Source organism: Toxotes jaculatrix, chromosome 17, assembly GCF_017976425.1.
Source record: "Toxotes jaculatrix isolate fToxJac2 chromosome 17, fToxJac2.pri, whole genome shotgun sequence".
NCBI lineage: Eukaryota > Metazoa > Chordata > Actinopteri > Toxotidae > Toxotes > Toxotes jaculatrix.
The window spans coordinates 16,192,728-16,211,593 of NC_054410.1; the positions used below are offsets into that span (position 1 = coordinate 16,192,728).

At 43.1% G+C, this 18,866-nt stretch overlaps 1 protein-coding gene across 3 annotated transcripts in view; it reads left to right on the forward strand.

Moving 5' to 3' along the window:
- Positions 1 to 18,866, forward strand: part of prkd3 (protein kinase D3) — a 38,325-nt gene that overhangs the window by 561 nt on the left and 18,898 nt on the right. For all 3 annotated transcript variants that reach the window (XM_041060840.1, XM_041060838.1, XM_041060839.1), the window contains exon 2: positions 776 to 1,456. In XM_041060840.1, coding sequence (XP_040916774.1) covers positions 1,181 to 1,456 — 276 coding nt within the window. In that variant the 5' untranslated portion in view covers positions 776 to 1,180. The remainder of the gene's footprint in view (positions 1 to 775; positions 1,457 to 18,866) is intronic.

Below are 18,866 nucleotides of genomic sequence, written 5' to 3' on the forward strand. Positions count from 1 at the left end.
TTTACGTGTCTTTTGGGCTTTAATGTTATTGTTTTGCGCACGAGCACAAAGGCCTATTGTAGTTCTAACTTTATTAAGTTGATCAAAAGTTAAATAAATAAATAAATAAATAAAAGGTCGATCGGAATATTAACGCTAATGCTCTCTCTCTCTCTCTCTCTCTCTCTCTCTCTCTCTCTCTCTCTCTCTCTCTCTCACTCCCTCTCTCACACACACATACACACAAGTTGGGTAAGTTGTGGCTGCTTTTAGCACGGCCCATTTACAAAAAGGCAGTGTGAGTTAGCTTAAAGCTAACCCTGGGAAGTAGCCTACACACAACCAAAACAGTGCAAGGCAACAGCAAAACACAACACAAATGCTAGTCATAGAGATAATGTAGGAGAAACCAAAACTTAACAAAAGATCTAAGAAATAATTCCAGGAAAGGCAAATATTGATGAGGATTTTGTGGACTTGATTTCAAAAATGATGTGTGTGGCTGACCCTGATATTACTGGGTGGTGAAATCCATTTTATGAGTGCTTTAATTGAGAAGGTATACTGCCTGTTTTTTTTTTTTTCAGTTTAACCAAAGAGTGTTCACAGTGTGAGGAAAAGGAGCTGATTCATTCATACAGCTGGACTGCTTTGCCCTATGGCACAACAGACTGAGAGCCTCTAATGTGCACCAGTCCTTTACTTTCTCTGCTGTATTCAGATAGGTGAATACTTTTGTTCATTATACAAATAGTTGTTTGTTTGTGTGTGTGTGTGTGTGTGTTTGCGGTGACAGGTTTCCTGTGGTCAGAGTGGATTACTGACTTCAGTAAGGAGAAGGAACACCACTCCAGGATATGAAGTTTGTGGCGGTGGTTTTACTGCAGAAGCCTGTGGATTGTTCAGAGAGCTTTTCTCCATCACCTGCCCACTTCATTAATGAGTGTGTGGTGTGTGAGCTCAGGTGGGCGGATTGGTTATTACCCTCTTAATTTCTGAAAAAAACAATAAAAAAACCCCCCCAAAAAACAATGTCACTTTGATAAACACGTACAGTGCTGAGTCACTACGACTGATGAGGACCAGAGATCCCCCCCTACTAGGAGTTCATCCATAGAAGTCCAGCTGTGCTTTTTTTTGTATCACCCCTCTCTGAATTTTCCACAATTCAGCATTTCACGTTGCCATTGGAAGAAACCCAATGTCTGCCTCCTCTCCCCCATCCTTACCTCGAGCCTTCCTCCACTCTCTCCATCCGCACCACCCGTCCTCGTCGCCGAGCCCGCCTGGGCCGCTCTACACGCGGCTGTCCAACGGCAGTCACAGCGCCCCCAGCCCCACCAACTCCCGCAGCTCTTTCCATGGGGTGTCCTTCCTGCTGCAGATCGGACTGACCAGAGAGACGGTGAACCTGGAGGCCAGTGACCTGTCGCTGTCTGCTGTGAAGGACCTGGTGTGCTCCATAGTGGACCAGAAGGTAAGGACCTGTCTCATGCCAGATCCCTTTCATGTGATTCACACTGTTTTCAGTTTTCCAGGACACCCCTCATCAAACTGTCTTTCCTTTTTATCCTCTGAAACTAAAGATTTGCAAGAAATGCTTGCAAACCTACTACAGTTAGCTTGTCCCTGAACTTTAGCAGTAATCCTGAAGGCAGTAGAGGATTAACATGATGCTGCACCGGTCTGTTTTGCCAATCTTCTACCATATTCGTCTGTTTAGGTTTTGTTTCCAAAGCAGACATCTGGGTCTCGTGCCCCAAAATGAGTCAAAAACCGCAGAAGCTTGTACACAACAGCACCGATGCTCCTCCAGTTACAGGACACAGTCTAGTAGCGGCAGTTATTTACATTGTGGTGTAACGTTGCTGGACTTACGTGATGCAAGTGCACGCTTGCAAACTCACATGCACAAACACATTTACTGAACTACTCCGTGGTTTTGCTCTGCCTGTGTGATGTTGGACCTGCTTTATTTTCCATGACATTGGTAATGTGTTGTAATGACACTGGAGTATAGCCTCAGCATAAGAAGTGGCTTTAAACACAAGTATAGGCTGCTTCATTCCCCATCATTTGCCATCTCACATTTGGTGTGAGATGGCAAATGACATGTGAGAATATCCTAAGTGCAAATCAACGGCGCCAGCTTTAATTTTCCTGTTCTTGTTCGTACGTGCCGGGAATGGTCGGGAAAGTTCTGATCGTGGTCTGTGTCTGCCTGTGTGTGTGTGAGTTTATAATGTGCAGAGTGAAAATGAGGCTGAAACATTTGAATTTTTGTTTTACAATCTGAAGAGGCCCCATGTAATAATAAACATTATAATGCTACGACACCACAGATGTAATGCCTTTTATGTGAAGTGGTTTTCTTTGTCGGAAAAAAATATGTTCTTTGCACCGCTACAAATACAAAATAAGATCAAAACACTCTTTCACACGAACTGGAGCATTGAACTACAAGTAAATTTGCACAGTAATACAATAAATATTGCAAATTGAAATTGAAAGTAAATAATATCCATTATTATTTATACTAAATAAACAGTATTTCTAAACATATGCAGGTGCCCTAAACCTCTTACTCGGTTATTTTGTCTTCTCTGAGCCCATGGATGTGTGCACTTCATAGTTGTGTGGGATTAATGGTGTGTAAAGCCTGTTGGAATAATGAAATGGCTCCTGTGTGCATCCACACGTTGCTGTTTTTTTAACCTCTTGTGAATAATGATGATTACTCCATTTGTGACTGTAATTATCATTGACTGGATAAAAAGAGGGTGATTAAACAAAGCACTTTCATCATCTACCGGGATCTGAACATTTAGGTAGGTCAGAGCTGTATTTTGCGTTTGAGGTGGTGATAATGGAAATAAGGAAAAGTGAATGAAGGATAAACTAGTGTTGAACAGCAAGTGGAAGATAGTGAAGGAGCTATCTGTACTGAGCCTGTGTCCTTTGGTTCCATGTTGTCCAAGTTGACATTCCAGAGGAACAGGGTAATGTTGTTGTTCTTTACGAGGTCTGCTGATTCTCACTAGCTAGTTATGAACAGTTCTGGTCCGCAGAGCACAAAATCCCATCACTGCGCATATTTACATGGATCCTGTAACACTGGCATAGTTGCAAGAATCTGTAACAGGAAAAGAGGGGGAAATATGATGCTTTGAAGACGACCCTTAAAGAAAATCAGTGCAGCGCATTCACAGCGAATGGGTGCTGATAATCTGCCAGGAGGTGATCAAGATCACGTGTTGGTTTTGTGCAATTTTATCACTGTGTATCACTTCATATCAAATCCATTCATCTAAAGATGCCATGGAGTTTAATAAGATATGACCGGAAATGATCTAATTTATGGCCAACACTCATGGGAACTTTTAAAAGGCTATGTATACAGTAAACCTCTGAACATACTGTACATCCTTTTCATCATAGTATACTGTACATCAGTACCACAGAACATGGGTCAACATGGGTCGTTCATCCACATTATTGTGCGTTTCTTCTATTAAACACTGCCAAATGCAGTGTACTGCCTCAGCTATTTCATGAAATCCAGCCATATGGCTTTGATATCAATGGAAAATATGACTGTAGGCCTCCTGCTCTCTCCAGTCCATCCCTGCCTCGCTTCTTGTTCTGAAATATGCATGACAATGGTGAGCCTTTTACAGAGTCCGCTCATGCCGGCCAACTTTCCAACCAGCTGAGGATCTCTGACCCTAGCTTAGCCGTTGACAGTTGTCCCAGGATGTCTCCAGTCAGCAGAACCTCAGGTGTCTGTCAGCAGAGGCGAGACAGGAAAACGCTTTCGACTTCATGTGGTAATATCTGCATGGAGATGGAGTCTGGATGGAAGTGTATTGCCCCCTTCGTGCTGCTGTTTCCTCCGCTGAGAGCTGGCCTGCTTCACTTAATGACTCACCACTCAGCCATGCAACAAACATGGATGCTTATCCCCGCTTAAATCTGTCCACTCAGTGTCAGGTTTTCTGCTGCGTCAGCTGTTGTGAACTTTCACAGTGGGATTTAGTTGTATGTAAACCATGATATTAAGCATTTTGATATCTTTCTACCCTTCAGTGGAAGAGCAAGATGTCCATTCTCCTGCTGATTATCTGGGTCTGGGTCACTGTGCCAGCAGGGCAAGAACAGAAACCCAGATGCACTTCTCCTTGTAGTTCTTCTCTGCTTTTAGACTTGCTGGTTGACCTGGTTCATCCACTGTTCACTATCTCTGCTCTGGTTTTTTCCCACTACACAGTCAAACTGCCTCTTCTTCTGCCCTTCATTGACCAATTGGATCAAAGCTTGTTTTGTACTTGACACATAGGGTTGACAGAAGTTATGCTACAGATACTGACAGTGTAACTTTGGATTTATTGCAGGTACATGTATTGTATATAATCAGGCCTTGTTGTGCATTAAATACCCTGCATTCCCCTCAATAACTGTGTTTACATTCTTTCATTTACTTAGTGATACAACGACAACTTATAGACCTGGAGTTACATCAAGGTGACTTTGCCTTGTGTTATTACTGATTACAAGACTACCGCTGTACAATCGCTGTGTTTATGTTTATTCATTCATACAGCTCGATCGTGGTGAACTTCAAGTCTGCAGTGTAACGGGTTTGCTATAAGTTTGTTACTGAAAAGGAGAAAACAACAGAGTGTGTGTCTTCAGGTTCTTTAATGTTGTCTTTACCCTCAACAAACTCCACCAGCATCAAAAACTTAGGATAAAGCACAGGCAGCCCATGCTTATCAATCACAGGTCTTGCAGTCCCTTAATGTGTCCTTTGTTGCCATAACCCCAGCGTGTATTTGAAGAGGTGAATGTCAACTATCGTGTAGCCCATGGTGTAACCTTAGAGACTGCGCACACAGCCGCTGTAGGTATGGCGTAACCCTTTGCCGCAGAAGAATAAATCCAACCTAAGATTCATACTTTACATGCCAGAGAATACAAAAACCCCATTTTGAACGCCTGTATCTGCAATCTCATTCTTTTGGTGTCCTCTCAAAGCTTGTGACCATAGCTTAAGGACAGAAAGTTGGTTTTGTGGTGAAGTGAGTGCTTTCCTTTGCTGCAGTGTTGCTGTTGTTGGTACTTTTTTAGTTTTCTTTTTTGGTGTTCTTTTGTAGAAACTCTTCCTTTGCTGACTTGCCATGATGTTGCCAAGACGTGTGAGACCTTTTGGTATACTAGACAGCAACATCTGACAAACTAGCCCATGTCCAATTTTCAGTGAGCCTTTGTATTGATGATGCTTGTTAGTCGCAGAGAAATAACTTTACAAGCCACAGATAGAAACCTTTATGCTCTGGCAGATGCACTCTGGATGCCGTTGGACAGCTGTAAATTTTCCAGATGTTTACATGTGCTCTCTTTTACTGTGTATATTGTGTCATGGCTTCAAGGTTGACATTTCATATATTTCCTGAACCCTTTAGTTTTGAATCAGTCTCATTGTTTGACAGGGAGTCATGCAGCCTGTTATAATAGCTGTGTATTGTATAGATTTTGTACGACTCATTCCTCTTCCTGCTAAAGGCTCAACCACATGACTTGGCCAGAGTCCACAGAATTTGCTTTCTCTCTATTCCCTGTACTGATCTGAAGTTGGTTTTGATAGTAGTGGTTTGGACCCCATTCTCCAGCTTTTGTGGTTAAGGTCAGCCATAGTCCCGGGGGCAACCTGATCCTGATAGGCTCAGTCTCTTGGAGCAGCTTTTGCAATTACTGCTCCTGAAATCTATTGAATACTTTAAAATGTGTCACCATTTGGTGCAAGGGTATCAACTCTTGGCCAGGCTCCTTGAGGACTGTGAGAAAGGATGAAAGGAGCCAGCTAGTGGGTGGTGGAGACCCTCCCAGTCGGGTACCATCCAGCCCAGATCTAACCCGTGATGGCCCACTGACGGCTCCCCTGTGGCTACATGCTACTCCCGAGTCAGGACAGCCTTGTTTCACTGGATGGGTTTCGACTTCTCTGTCTGGTTTTTGAGGCTTGATGAATGGTGCGAGATAAACATCCATAGCTGCCACTTGTTGAACACTTCCTGTTTGGTGTCGCCCAAGTCCTCTCGTGCAGTCAGCAAGGGAGCAGTGGTGGGACAAAAGTTCACGACTCTCTGAGAATGACTCCCAGTTAGCCACTTGGTCAGCCTGGACAGCCAGCCAGCCAGCTACAGAACATTCCTCTTCACACAAGCATTTTTGGAAGATGATGTGATGTTGCTCGGGATGGGTGGGATTAGGCTGCTAGGGAACTGAAATATTTGAAGCTGAACACTTGCTTTGGTAGCACTGAACATTTGACAGATTTGATGGATGCTGTAATACCAAATGGCCGATCTACACAGTTTAATTTTCAGTCTTTATGGGACTGTGTTTAATATCCTACGAAGGAGCAATTGAATTTTCAGTGGACTCGCATTCTGGTGGATATTGGCAGCAAACATGTTTGATATAAATGGAGAATTTACAGTGCAGTTTGGCGTTAGTTAAAAGGGGATGATAAAGCTTTGCAGGGGGAAGGAAATTTGAAGTTCTTCTGGCATAGGTAATGGAAAAAAGCATTAAACCTTTGCCTCAAATGTTAGTTTTATGAACACTTTAATTTTAGCGTTTGTCCTTAGGATGTTGCTGCTTTTTCACTACAGCTGGAAATGTTGTGAAAGGCAGCTGCCTCAGCCACAGGTTTCCCTACTGGTTTTGTCAGTGCTGTAACTCCCAGTTCTGGTTGAGGGCTGTACATCTGCCTCTGTAATTAGCGAGACAAAGGCCTTTTTTGAGTCAGAAACAGGCTCCGTTGAACAACATACAGTAAAATGGCAGAGTATTATAAAAACAGAAGGATTTGGATTGTTCTAAACCTTTGAGTAATATCACTTGCATGATGCAAGGTAACGCTTGGCAGAGAGAACAAGATCGGCTCAACATTCCTCTTCAAGATTAATTAGACTGAGTTGCAACAGTAGAGAAGGCTCTCTTTGGTTTGCGTTTTTATGCTTTCATAATGGCCTTTAGTTTTTTTTATTTTTAAGCAAAGGTTATTGTGTCAAATTTGAATCTGAAAATTTTGCTTTGGCGATTGAGCTTTAGAACATAGAAACAATAAATGACTGTAATCTAACCAGCCCTCCCACCTTCTACTTGATACGGTGCTAAACTTGATAAAGGTAGATCTGGTCTGGGAAAATGTATCAAGAGAAAGGAGCAAGAAAAAAAAAATAGTTGTAAGCAGAAGAAAATGAGAAGAGAAAATAGCAAGAAAGAAGGGTGCAGATGGAAAATGGAGGGACTGCAGTTCACATTGACCAAAACTAACTGAAACACACGGGAAATAAATCACCACCATCTCTCTCGCTCTCTCGCTCCCTCCCTCCTTCCCTCCCTCCCTCCCTTCGACGGTATAAGCCCACATCTGCATGTTCCTATGGAGCTGGCAGCCATATTTCACCCCAGAGGACGTCCCAACAGCACAGGGTTTTATGTGTGATATACATGGAGCCAGACGTTTCCTGGAAAGAACATTCAGCTCCCTCTCAAGAAAAAACAGGTCACTCTTGAATCAAAATATTCACTGTTGGTATTGGTTCTAAATACACACTGTTATGGCCGTAACCTTTTTCCAACTTAAATGGTTTTCAGTGTTCATTTGCAGGCATACTTACGTATTCCAAAGCCATGGAGCTGACTAAGTTGATATCACAATTGGGAACGCTGAAAAAAAACCCCAAAAGTCTTCCATGTACAACTCAAAAGCCTACTTGCACAAGGAATCTATCAATTTCCCCAGTCTTGGAGTAATTTGTGGAAAACGGAGAGCGAGAGAAGAAAAAGGAAAAAAAAATATCTCTGAAGTTAAGTGAGCTAAGTAATTTCTACCATCTGCAGTGCACATTTCTGCCGCCTTGCTCTCTTTTAAATGTAAAGTGGCAAGGCAGAACGCAGGGCCTGGCCACAAGAGTCAGAGAATGACAGAGTGGAGAAGAGTGGTCCTCTCCGGGGAAAAGGGGCAGGGGAGGCTGGGACAGCCCTGTTGGCAGGCCTTGCATGGGGCACAGAGGGGGTTGTGGCCACCGTACAACTGATGTCTGATGCCAAAACCATCAGTAGAGGGCTGCTCCTGCCACCAAGTGTGGCTTTGCTTTGGATTTTCTGCGCTTCTAGGCTGCCCAAATGCCCTTCACCATACTTGACTTTAGCCAGTGGACGGTGATAATCTCGCATCACTCCAATCTCCACTAATACCAGCTGAATGGGCTTTGATTGTGATTATATTGAAGTGGTAGACAGCAGTAATTTGGAACCATTTAATACTCAGGAATCCCGGTGACTTTGTCCTTGTGTGAAGCCAAATCACGTGTGCAGGAGTTCAGGAGTACTTCCTGAGAGACCCCACTAAGTTTCCATTCATAAATTTGTAACCATAGCATAACACGGTTCGCTGAAAGAGGATACTTCATTTCCCTTATTAATGTACTCATTAACGGCGTTTCTCCTCTTCTTAGACTGGAGTTACACCTTGACTGCATTTGTTGACAAACTCAGCACACTTAGAAGACTTCAACCATGACAAATGCTGAACGAAGGGGGGGTTAAACTTGGCTTAATGACGAGAACGCGGCCTCTTCAAGATGTTAACCCTTGCTTATTTGACCTAGTTAATCATTAATGTTGCTTCTACAAACATATGCTATAAGCATGACCTTAGCGGATCTGTTAGCATGCCAAGCATGTTACTAGTGTCCTGCAATGAAGAGCATATGGTCTGTGTTGTAGCTACACAGTCACGTCAGTGTGGTATTATTGATCGCTGCAGTGCGAGCAGGTTGCAGAATGTCTTATTCTGTGTTGTTTTCTTAGCACTGTTTGCCTTTCCTGTCTTTCAGCGTAGAGGGTGATCTGTCAAACTGATAGGAAGGTGGCAGGGGAAGTGCAATTACATGTTGATACAACAAGTTGTTGACAGAATAAGAAGCCTACTGTGCTATGAAGGGGAAAGGTCTTCAGAAATCCCACATTTGCCCTAATGAAAAAACACCACAGTCTAAGATGCAAAGAGAAGTAGTTGTACATTTCCACTTTCGTTTGATTTGGTTTGTCTGGCCATTTTTAAGCTCAGGGGAAACAGTCAGCTACTCAGCATGACTCCTTTTGTCACTGTGTTTCTTTCTCCAGCCGTGCTCGCTGTTCGGTTAGTTCCCCTCAGAGCCGCTCCCTGTTTCCATATTCTCTCTCCACGCCTGCTCTCCAATCTGCTGTGGTCGGCAGAGCAGCACAGCCCGTGCAGTCTGTGTGCTTGTGTTCAAATGGCTTTTCCCTACACTGCACTTGCTATTATTCTTGTCTGTGTGTTTAAACGTCCTGAGAAATTGCGTCTTGGTGTCTCTGTTTTGAAGAAGGTGACAGCTCGGGTGTTGGAATTTGGCTGGACTGAGTGTTTAGTTTGGTTTAGTTTTATTACATATGCACAATTGGATTTCTGTGAAACTGCCAGTTCAACAAAAGAACCTGTGTAGAAAGAGAAAGCCTCAAGCAGCTACTCCCCGCCCACTTTGTTGCACAGAACCCAGAGCAATTATTAATGTTTCTGTTGAGCAACAGCAGTATGTTCCTACATCCTGCTATTACCGTGCACCTTCTGACCTCCCACTCTGTCACAACAAGAGAAAGTGCTGTCGCTATCAATCTCACACATCTTCCCCCTAGGTTCTTCCCCCTAGCTTCACCTGTTTATTTGCCCCTTGTGGAGGTGAATCTGCTGGCTGTCCCCCTGCTACTCCAAGCCTGAGAGGGGAGATGAAGTGTGTACTGCAGTATATCTCTGAGGTGGAGGCGCTGGCGGAGGATCGCAGCGGGGCTATAACTCATCAGCAGTGTGCGGGGGCCTGGCCAAGCATGTTTTAGATCACACTGCTCTCTTCCTGAGAGGCTTTGGATCCTGTGACTCAGCCTTCCTCTTCTCTGCCTGGCCTCTGGACGCTGTTAAAGCATGTAATACTCATGCAAACACGCACTCATACATACGCAGATGCATGCAAGAAAACACCCACACATGTGCAGGAGATCATCATCGTCATCAAGGAGAGATGAGACAGTTTCTCTCATGTATGTAAAAAAAAAAGAAAAAGAAAAATTGGTGTTATTAGGCCAAAAGCCACCTGGCTCTCATTGGGGATACAGTGGCTAGTAACCAAACGGTGACCTCACCACCATTATCTCCACTCCACTCCAGTGCATACTTCAGGCCAAATGACCACAGAAGCGTATTGTTTCCCTGGATCCAAATAATCAAAAGCCTGGTGAAAAAATTGAGGGATTTTCTTTGGAGAGCTGCACAGCGACGTTTTGTAGAAGCCGGGAGAAATTTGGCTGGAAACCATCAGCCATTGTGGTTGATGTAAATTGGGTGAGCAGTATAGCTTTGTTAGAGTCTCCTGATGATTGCAAGAGGTCTAGGATGACAGGTGTAGAGTCTCCTAATATACGCTGCGGTCTGGACAAGGGCCCTGGACCTGAGCTCAGTGGTTAGAGTTGTGATTCCACCTCGTCTGCACCAGAAATGCAGATACACACATGTTCGTGTGTGCTGCAGTCTCACACATACGCAGCTCTCAGCAAGAAGTGAATTAATTGCACATGAATACTTGTGCTACACTTTTTCAGACCCTTATGTTTCTCATCATACCTGTCAGCTATGTCTCCGCCAGGCCTCGGTGTTCACACTTTTCTGAAACGTGAAGTATAAAGACAAGGGGGTGAGAAGAGTGTCTAGAGCTCTGAGGTGTTGGTGGAACAGTAAGTTGCCTTTGTTATTATGTTGACCCTTGTTCATACAAAGCAGCTGAATGATCATGTTGGTTGCACAAGTCGGGCGGAGTTAACAGCTGAGTGGCAGTGAAGATTTTTCAGCTTGTGCAGTGTGTGTGTGTGTGTTAAGTTTCGAAACTGAATGGCTACGGTATCATGCACGTTGGAATTGCCTGTAGCTCCAGATATATTTCGAATAAAGTTTTTATTTCATGCTTGGCAGCCACACACTGAGAAGCATCAGCATCGTTCACACTGGATTTATGGTTCTGAAGAGCACACTGTTGTGCTGCACAATGATACAACCTCACACAGTTAAAACCTATGAATGAGCGATGAGCCATACTCTGCCACATGGAAGGAAACAAGTTAGTCAGCCAGCAGAGTGAGAAAGTCACAGTTTCTCGTGCCGTTCTCCCACCACATGAGTTTCCTTTCCACTGCATGAGGCTGCTTCAGTCGGTTAGCCTCGCTGGAGTCTTAATTCTGCAGTGGAAAAGAAGCTTGACTTGACCTCAGGAGGAGCACGTATCATGAATGTGTTGTGGAGAGTGATGGGACGAGTTTGCTTGATCCTGCATGTGTACAAAGATGCTCGTGTGAATATGAACCATATGAGGGTAGTGCTGCGTCAGTCAGCTACACGCAGTCCCCTCTCGCTCTCTCTGCTTCCAGCTGTAGTGTGTTTGTCTTGGCCTGCGCCTGCAAACGGAGGAGCAAATGGATTTATGTAATGTACCATTGAAATGAAGCATGCTTCTCTGCCTTTCTTTCCACGCACTGGCTGCAGAGCAGAAGGGAAGCACGGTCTATGGAGTTACTTGACTCATCATGGGCAGTCGTCAGTAGATGTGCAGCGTATTGTAACAGCCTGCAAAATGATCTAGAATGTCTTGCTTAATGAATAAAACAGTGGATGCTGTGGTAGATGATGTGGTCATCTGGTATCATAAAGCTCTCTGATATGAAGGGATTTTAAAAACAGTTGACCTGTTGCAACTAAATAAAGCTTCAAGTTTTCCAAGGACAAGTCTGTTAAAATTAGAGCTAGACCCATAACAGCTGTTTGTGGGTGTATATATTAAATTAACACTACATAAAAGCCATTTATGTTCATAAGTACATCATGTACATAATATATTATTATCATTCTTTTAAAATCTGACTTATCACTAATAGTATTGATTTGGCTCGGACCAAAATGTTCTAGGTCAGGGATAGATATTAAAGGAGTAGTGCAGCATTATGGGAAATATGCTTCTTCACTTTGTAGCCACTATGTGTCAGATGTGGAACTGAAGTTTTAATTCAATTTATTTAAGCAATTTCTATTTCTATTTCTATATCAACTGCTTACTCCTTATATGAGACATCACATTCATGATATATCACCTAAAGGTCACAGCATGTTAAGTAGCAGTGCATTTGTTGTTGTCTGCCCTGTACTACTGTACTACTTCAGAGACGCCATGTAAGATTCTCAGCTCACTGCTGAGTCCATTTAAACTTAGAATATTCCCTTTTTTTAGATAGAAAAACAAACCAGTAATAATGTCTTTGAAAAACTGAATGGGATTTTTTTTTGCCTAAAAATAAGTAGAATGGATGTTTACATTGAATTTTCTTCATTCCTACTGTACAGTGAGGACATGCACCTTCAAAGTGCATGAAATTATATGGGAACAGTTAAAGGAGGGCCAGAAACACTTAGTGTTGAACTAGACAGTGGAAAACTAGTGTGTTTCCAACGTGCCCACTTTTGAGGCCTCACTTCGAATGACAAAATAACTTATTTGGCTGTCGCCGATGCCCATGTCCAGTCATCGTATAAATGCGCATGTGTTTCTCGTGCCATGCTGCGTGGAATAGTTTTGCTCGGTATTACGTTCGTAATATGTAATGAAAACAAATACAATTCCACTGTTGACTTTAATAAATTAACACTGTTTTCCACACTGTGTTTGATGTGACTTAACAAAGTAATTACACAGCTTTCCCCCAAGGTTTTTGCGTGAGCGCATAATTGGATTTTCCACTGTATTTGTTTGACGAGTTCTTGAAGTATACTTTCCTCTGTTGTGGGCATTGACATGCACCTCAAAGTCAAACAATGGTTTCCCCATTGTTTTGACATAAAACACTGTTTTCCTATTTGCGAAACCCTCACTACGGCTCAGTGGAACTTATGGTTTCATGACTGACTGAGGAGCGTGTTCACGCTGCACATGTTATCTATTAAATCTGCTGTACATAAAAACTCATCAAGTCTTGGTTGGAGTTATTTACCCAGTTTGAATATACAGTACGTGCTATTTGGTCCAACTGTCTTCTCATTAGTCTCCTTTTAAGATGTGCTGAGGGACTCTTCAAATATGTAACAGAAACAAAAAGAAATCAAAATCTTGTGTCTCCTGATGTAGGTCTCTGGGGCAGTGTGATCTGTGTCCCAGAATTATTAAATAATTGCAGGGTTCTCTGTCAATGGAGTTATTTATCTGCTGGATAAAAGCACCTTGTATCATACTGATCTTGTGACAGTCTTTATTTTACCACCTCAAGCTAAATGAAGAAGGGCCTTCTTCCTCTTGACTCTTGTTAAATGTTTCACTAGAACTCAGTACCTTGATGAAAATATTTAGGTGAAGTCCTCTTGTGGGAAGATTATTCTTTAGCTTTTGCTTTTCAAGTGCATATTCAATTGCTTCTGCACCTGGGAACCGACCAGCACAACAACAGTCGTCACTCTGAGGCCAAGTGCCTGCTCAAGGGCATCTCAGAAGTAGTTGGGCCTGTTGCTCATTCACTTTCACGGTTTCCCAATTGGACTTTGGATTGGAATTGGCGTGAGGACAACAACACGTCTTAAGTTTTCCGTCCACTCCGGTGTTTCAGGTTTATTTCTGCAGGTGTGCTGTCTGCGTTAAAATGCCAAAACAATAGAAAAGTGCTTACATGTTGGTTACTCAGTGATTTTACACAGTCAGATGCCTGGAGAGTTCTGGGAAAAATCTTGTGAAAAATGTGAAAAATTCGAAATTAGGAGGTTTGACATTCTGGGCGACCAGTTGGTTGGCTCCAAAAAAAACACATTCGGTTAGTTTTCTTAATGGAAATATATTTCTTTGTATAGAGACAGCTCTCTCTGTATTTCTGCTCTTTTCTACATCAGCTTCTGTGCTTTAATTTCTATTTGATTAGAAAGTTCTGGCTGTGTCAGATTTATCACTTACAAAGTGAGACTTCAGAATGGAATAGGCCAGCAAGTCGACATTATGAAAAATAAATCACATGACAATGAGATGCCAGCGGTCACATGACAATCATACAGAATTTTGAAGAGCGCTCTCTTTTCTCGACCACATAACAAAACTGGCATTTTTGAATGCATCCACTTTGAAGAGTGTTTTCATAAAGCTCCATTGTTGATGGTCTGAAACACTGTGCTAGTGTGAATGAAAGGCTGACTGAGGAAAACGATGAAGAAAAAGATCACTTAATTAGTCCTTTGACAGAAAAAATAAGCATCCGTTTTGAGAATCTTTTAATCATTTAAGTCATTTTTAAACTGAATTGTTTCAGGTTTTACAGTCGGTTGGGTGAAACAAGCTGTTTGATAACATCATTTCGAGCTTTATGAAACTGTGGTAACAATTTTTAAAAACTGTTTTCTGAAACTTAAAAGGCCAAAGAATAGAAAGATTAACCAAGAAAAAAAACGGACTTGTTACATCTTACATATAAACAGCAGCTATTTTGGTAGCCTATTAGCTGCAATACTTCTTCATTTTTTTTTAATTTTTTTTTATGAGAAGTGTTGTTTACTAAGCCACATATGTATGTAACCTCATGCAGACTGATCAGGAGCGGGGCATACTGTTACTGTCCTCCACATCTGTCTGGGCTTCTGCCAGACTAATAAAGGTGTGAGGCAGCCTGAGGTCAAGCAGCATACTTTTCCTTACTGTAATCACATGGCCATCTGTCAGAGCCTGTGCACCGCTCTCAGCACTGCTTCCCTTTTGCTACCCACCTCTGCCGCACATCACACATGCACAGAAACTCAAACGTCTAACCACATGATCATGTGCACTCTATTCTATTTCGACAAGAGCTCTTACTGTCTGCTGTGACTGAAAGCCTCCACATATTGGTTTTGTGAGTGTGTGTGTTTTTTGAAGGTGATAGCAAATAAATTCAGTGGAATATTCAAAACAAGCCACAGCTTTTCCGACCCAGTTTTAATGTCACATTTTTCTCTAGATGTACACTGATGACTTATGACTTATGAGTCATTTCTCTAATTTATCATTTTGAGCTTTATAGTGCAACTGACAAGAGAAAGCATCAACATTCTTTAATGCCAAATGGCACAGTCGGTTATTCATACCAGATCCTTTTTTTCATGGCTGTCTTGACATAATTTGTTTTTGGCTCCCAGTGAAATAGGACCATATTTCAGATCTGCCCCCCCCCACCACCCTCCCAGAACACCACCACCCAAATCATCTCCCTTCTTTCCTCTCCTCTCTTGCCTCTCACTCTCTTTTCTTATAACAGGATTTAGCATATCAATGGCGGATTAGTTCGTTTAACAAAAGCTTACTACTGCAAAGCCCCTTTCCACTCGTCTTTCCAGCCTGACTTGTGGACCTCACACACAGCTCCTCAGCGCCGGGGTCTTTGGTGTGCATGTGTGGTCGCGGCTGCTCGGCTGAATGGATTTGCGTTTGAAGATGACAAAAGACATGCTTAGTCACTATGGGCTTCGGAGATGTATGCAGTAGCATGTGTGGGTGATGGTGTGTGAGGGGGGCATATGTGTACAGGAGCACGGTGGAGGTGAGTGGTTTATTTGTACATGCAGGGAGGAGAAATGTGTGAATATAGGGTTTTCTTCTTTATGCATACATGCCCCCCCACAGGTTAGCCATCAATTATAAGTTTATCTGCATGATCTGAACAACATACTGTTAAAATGTTCCCTAAACCAGCCAATCTATTGTTCTTGTACCTCTGGCTTCCTCTTGCTGTAATGGACCTTGGAAAAAAGTAGTGTCCTCTGCCCTCGCAATCGTTACGTGCTGGCCTGCAGATGCTCCTGCTCTGGAATGGGACCCGATCTGTACAGTGGAAAGTGTTGCAGGAGGTGCCAAGAGGAGGCGACTCCAGCTGGCTAGATTTGGGCATGAACCACAGTTTTTGTGTGTGTGTGTGTTGGAGAGCAGGCGTGTCAGGCGAGTGGAGGAAAACCCCACCATGACACTGCAGCCGGCTCAGGAAGGATGTCCCCCCACCCCCACCCCCCACCACACCACACCACACCACCTTCCCACCACCCCCTCCACCTCCCCGGGCCTGCCTGCGGTGGTGATGGTTTGGGCCACATACCATTAATCACCTCAAAAGGTGACAGGATTTAGGATGTAGCTATGTCAGAAGGAGGGGGGCGAGTTGGAAGTGTTCCATTATATAGGCACGTGCCCTGTGTTAACACTCAGAGCTGAGCAACAACTTTCTCCCCACAAACTGTTTCTGTGCAACTGTTAACTTCTCATGCTTGTGTTTTCAACTGATGATTATCTCCCCAGTGGAACTTATAATGACATAAGAAAGGATGTGGGTGTCTCTGTAAGATGATGGACTGTTGTTGTCGCAAAAAATCTTCATCTCGCAAAGACACATTAACACACAAACACATCACAGATCCGTGGTGTTTGTGAAAGCTTACCTCTAGTTTACCACAAGGTGTCTGAGTGTGATTGTGAGTATGTGTCAGACCGTTGTGTGCCTGTTCTCATTTTGAATTCATACATTTTACATCATCTTACAAAACGTGTCTCTCCTTGGTGAAATAAAACGTTCAGTTGGGTTTTACAAGTGACATTAAAACACAACAGGTGTTCAACAAGGAATGGAAAATTTTTCTTCTTGTGGGAGACACAGGCTTTTCCCAGCATGCATCTGGGGAGCATTCAGGTACACCTTGGATCTACATATAGGGGAGAAAAGTGTTGCACCTGGAGAAATTCCAAAGCAATTTAGTGAGAATATCCAGACTCTGTAAAGAACTGCCTCCAGTGAATTAGATCTATTGTATCTACTGGTGCAATTGCACAACCTCATTATCTCCATTTGGAAATAACCACTCTTGCAATCATTAAAGGAATTTTGAAAGTGGATTAAGGCAGTAATTCAGCTCTCATTCACTCCAGTTTGAATGGTCCTATTTATTTAAAGACAAGGTTCACCCAAAATATTTTTCAGGCTACTACTGATTGTATCTTTCAATGCTGATAATTTTGGTTTTGAGATATCTCCCTCCACTCCAGCACATTGGAGCTGAAATCCTCAACATCCCTCTATCCAGTATAACTTACGGTGCATCCTTTGCAATGCAACGACTGTATAATATGTACACTGAGAAATATTGATGCTCAAACTATGTGTTGTTTATTCTGAGATTGTCATGACTGAGCAAGGACTTGGACCCAAACGCACGACTTCACAGAGTCACCCATAAAGGGGAAAAGGGCACAAAAAAACAGAAGTGCAAAACTCGAACACAAAATCACTCTAGTGAGGAAAAAGACAGAACAAACTGAGAAGCAAAAAAACAAACCAGAAACAAAGTAACAAATAATACACAACCTGACTAAATATACGATGACGAGAAATAAAAGTCTAGATCACTGGAGAGACAAGACGAACAAAGGGAGACGCAGACAATATATACACTCAAGGTAATGGGGAACAGGTGACACCAATTAGGGCGGGGCAGACAATCACAAATGGCGGGAAACTAGACAAAGACAGGAAGTAGAACAAGACAAGATACACAAGGACTATGATTTCAAAATTAAACTCTGAAAAGGTCCAAATGTCCACAAAAGAGTTCATAACAAAACAAAAGAGTTCAGAAAACAGCCCCCTTAGGTGCTAGTCATGACAGTGATTGAACATATTGACAGTTCATGAGTGCTATACTAAGCCCGGTGGGTCTTTTATTGGAAAAGTCCATTGCTTTACATAGGGGATCAGCACCAGGTCCTTTGTTGGAGCGTCTCTCTGTCCCACCACTTGTCCAATCTGCTGCCTGAAGAACCACAACAAGCCTCTGTAGTTGTCAGTTTCTGTGCAGAATTACATTCTTGCCTTACATTCCTCTGCCTTTGTTGACACGAGTCATCTAATACACCCATGTTTTCCTGAGCCATCAATCTGTCTCGCTGTCTCTGTATCTGCGTTTCTTGGCAGTTAAAAAGCTGCAGGTGTCTTATGTGTCCCGTGCCCAGACACTGTGCCAAACCCCGGTGCTCCTGGGCCTTAGTGGCATTGTTCTAAGTTGCGCATTGTGTGTGACCCTGGTTCAGGGGGAAACAGCTGGTGGATCCTCCAGCACCAGCCTGCTTGGCATTGAGACTGGGCTCACGCTTTGAGCCTCAATTCCTGACTTCCTACCATGCAGGACGGCTCGGAACAGCCATCTACTGTCGATCGTTTTTTTTCCATGCTGGCGGGTTTGCAAAACTTTTCCCTGGTATTCAAAGCAGGATTCTTCCTTATGCAAGCTTTAATTTTTAAGTAGGTTTTGTGAATGTGTACAGTAGATATTTGCATATATTCAACACTCTTTCCGTAGGTGTCCATATTACTTGTTTGGAGCCCTGCGCTTGTGACAAGAACATTGCTCTCCAAGAGGCTATGAGCTGCCCCCGTACAGGAAGTGACTCAGTATTGACTGGCGCTGCACTTCCTGTGCGCTGATTCTCCTCTACTCCTCTCAGGATGTTTACCTCCTCCTCCTCCTACTTCTCCTCCACGTCTCCCTCTCCCACCCTCCTCTCCGCCCCCTTCCTCGATCACGTCACTTTACGTCGACGCTCTGAGCTCCAGTTCATGACCTGGTTTGTCTAAGTTTGGTTTGGCGCAGACATCGGCGTCGACGGTGACAGCTGAGCTGGAAATCTTGGCCATGATGGAATGGCCAGAAGTGGATTTTTCTTTGTGCACACTTATTAAAACATAGATCAAATACATTAGTTAGGTACAACAGTTTT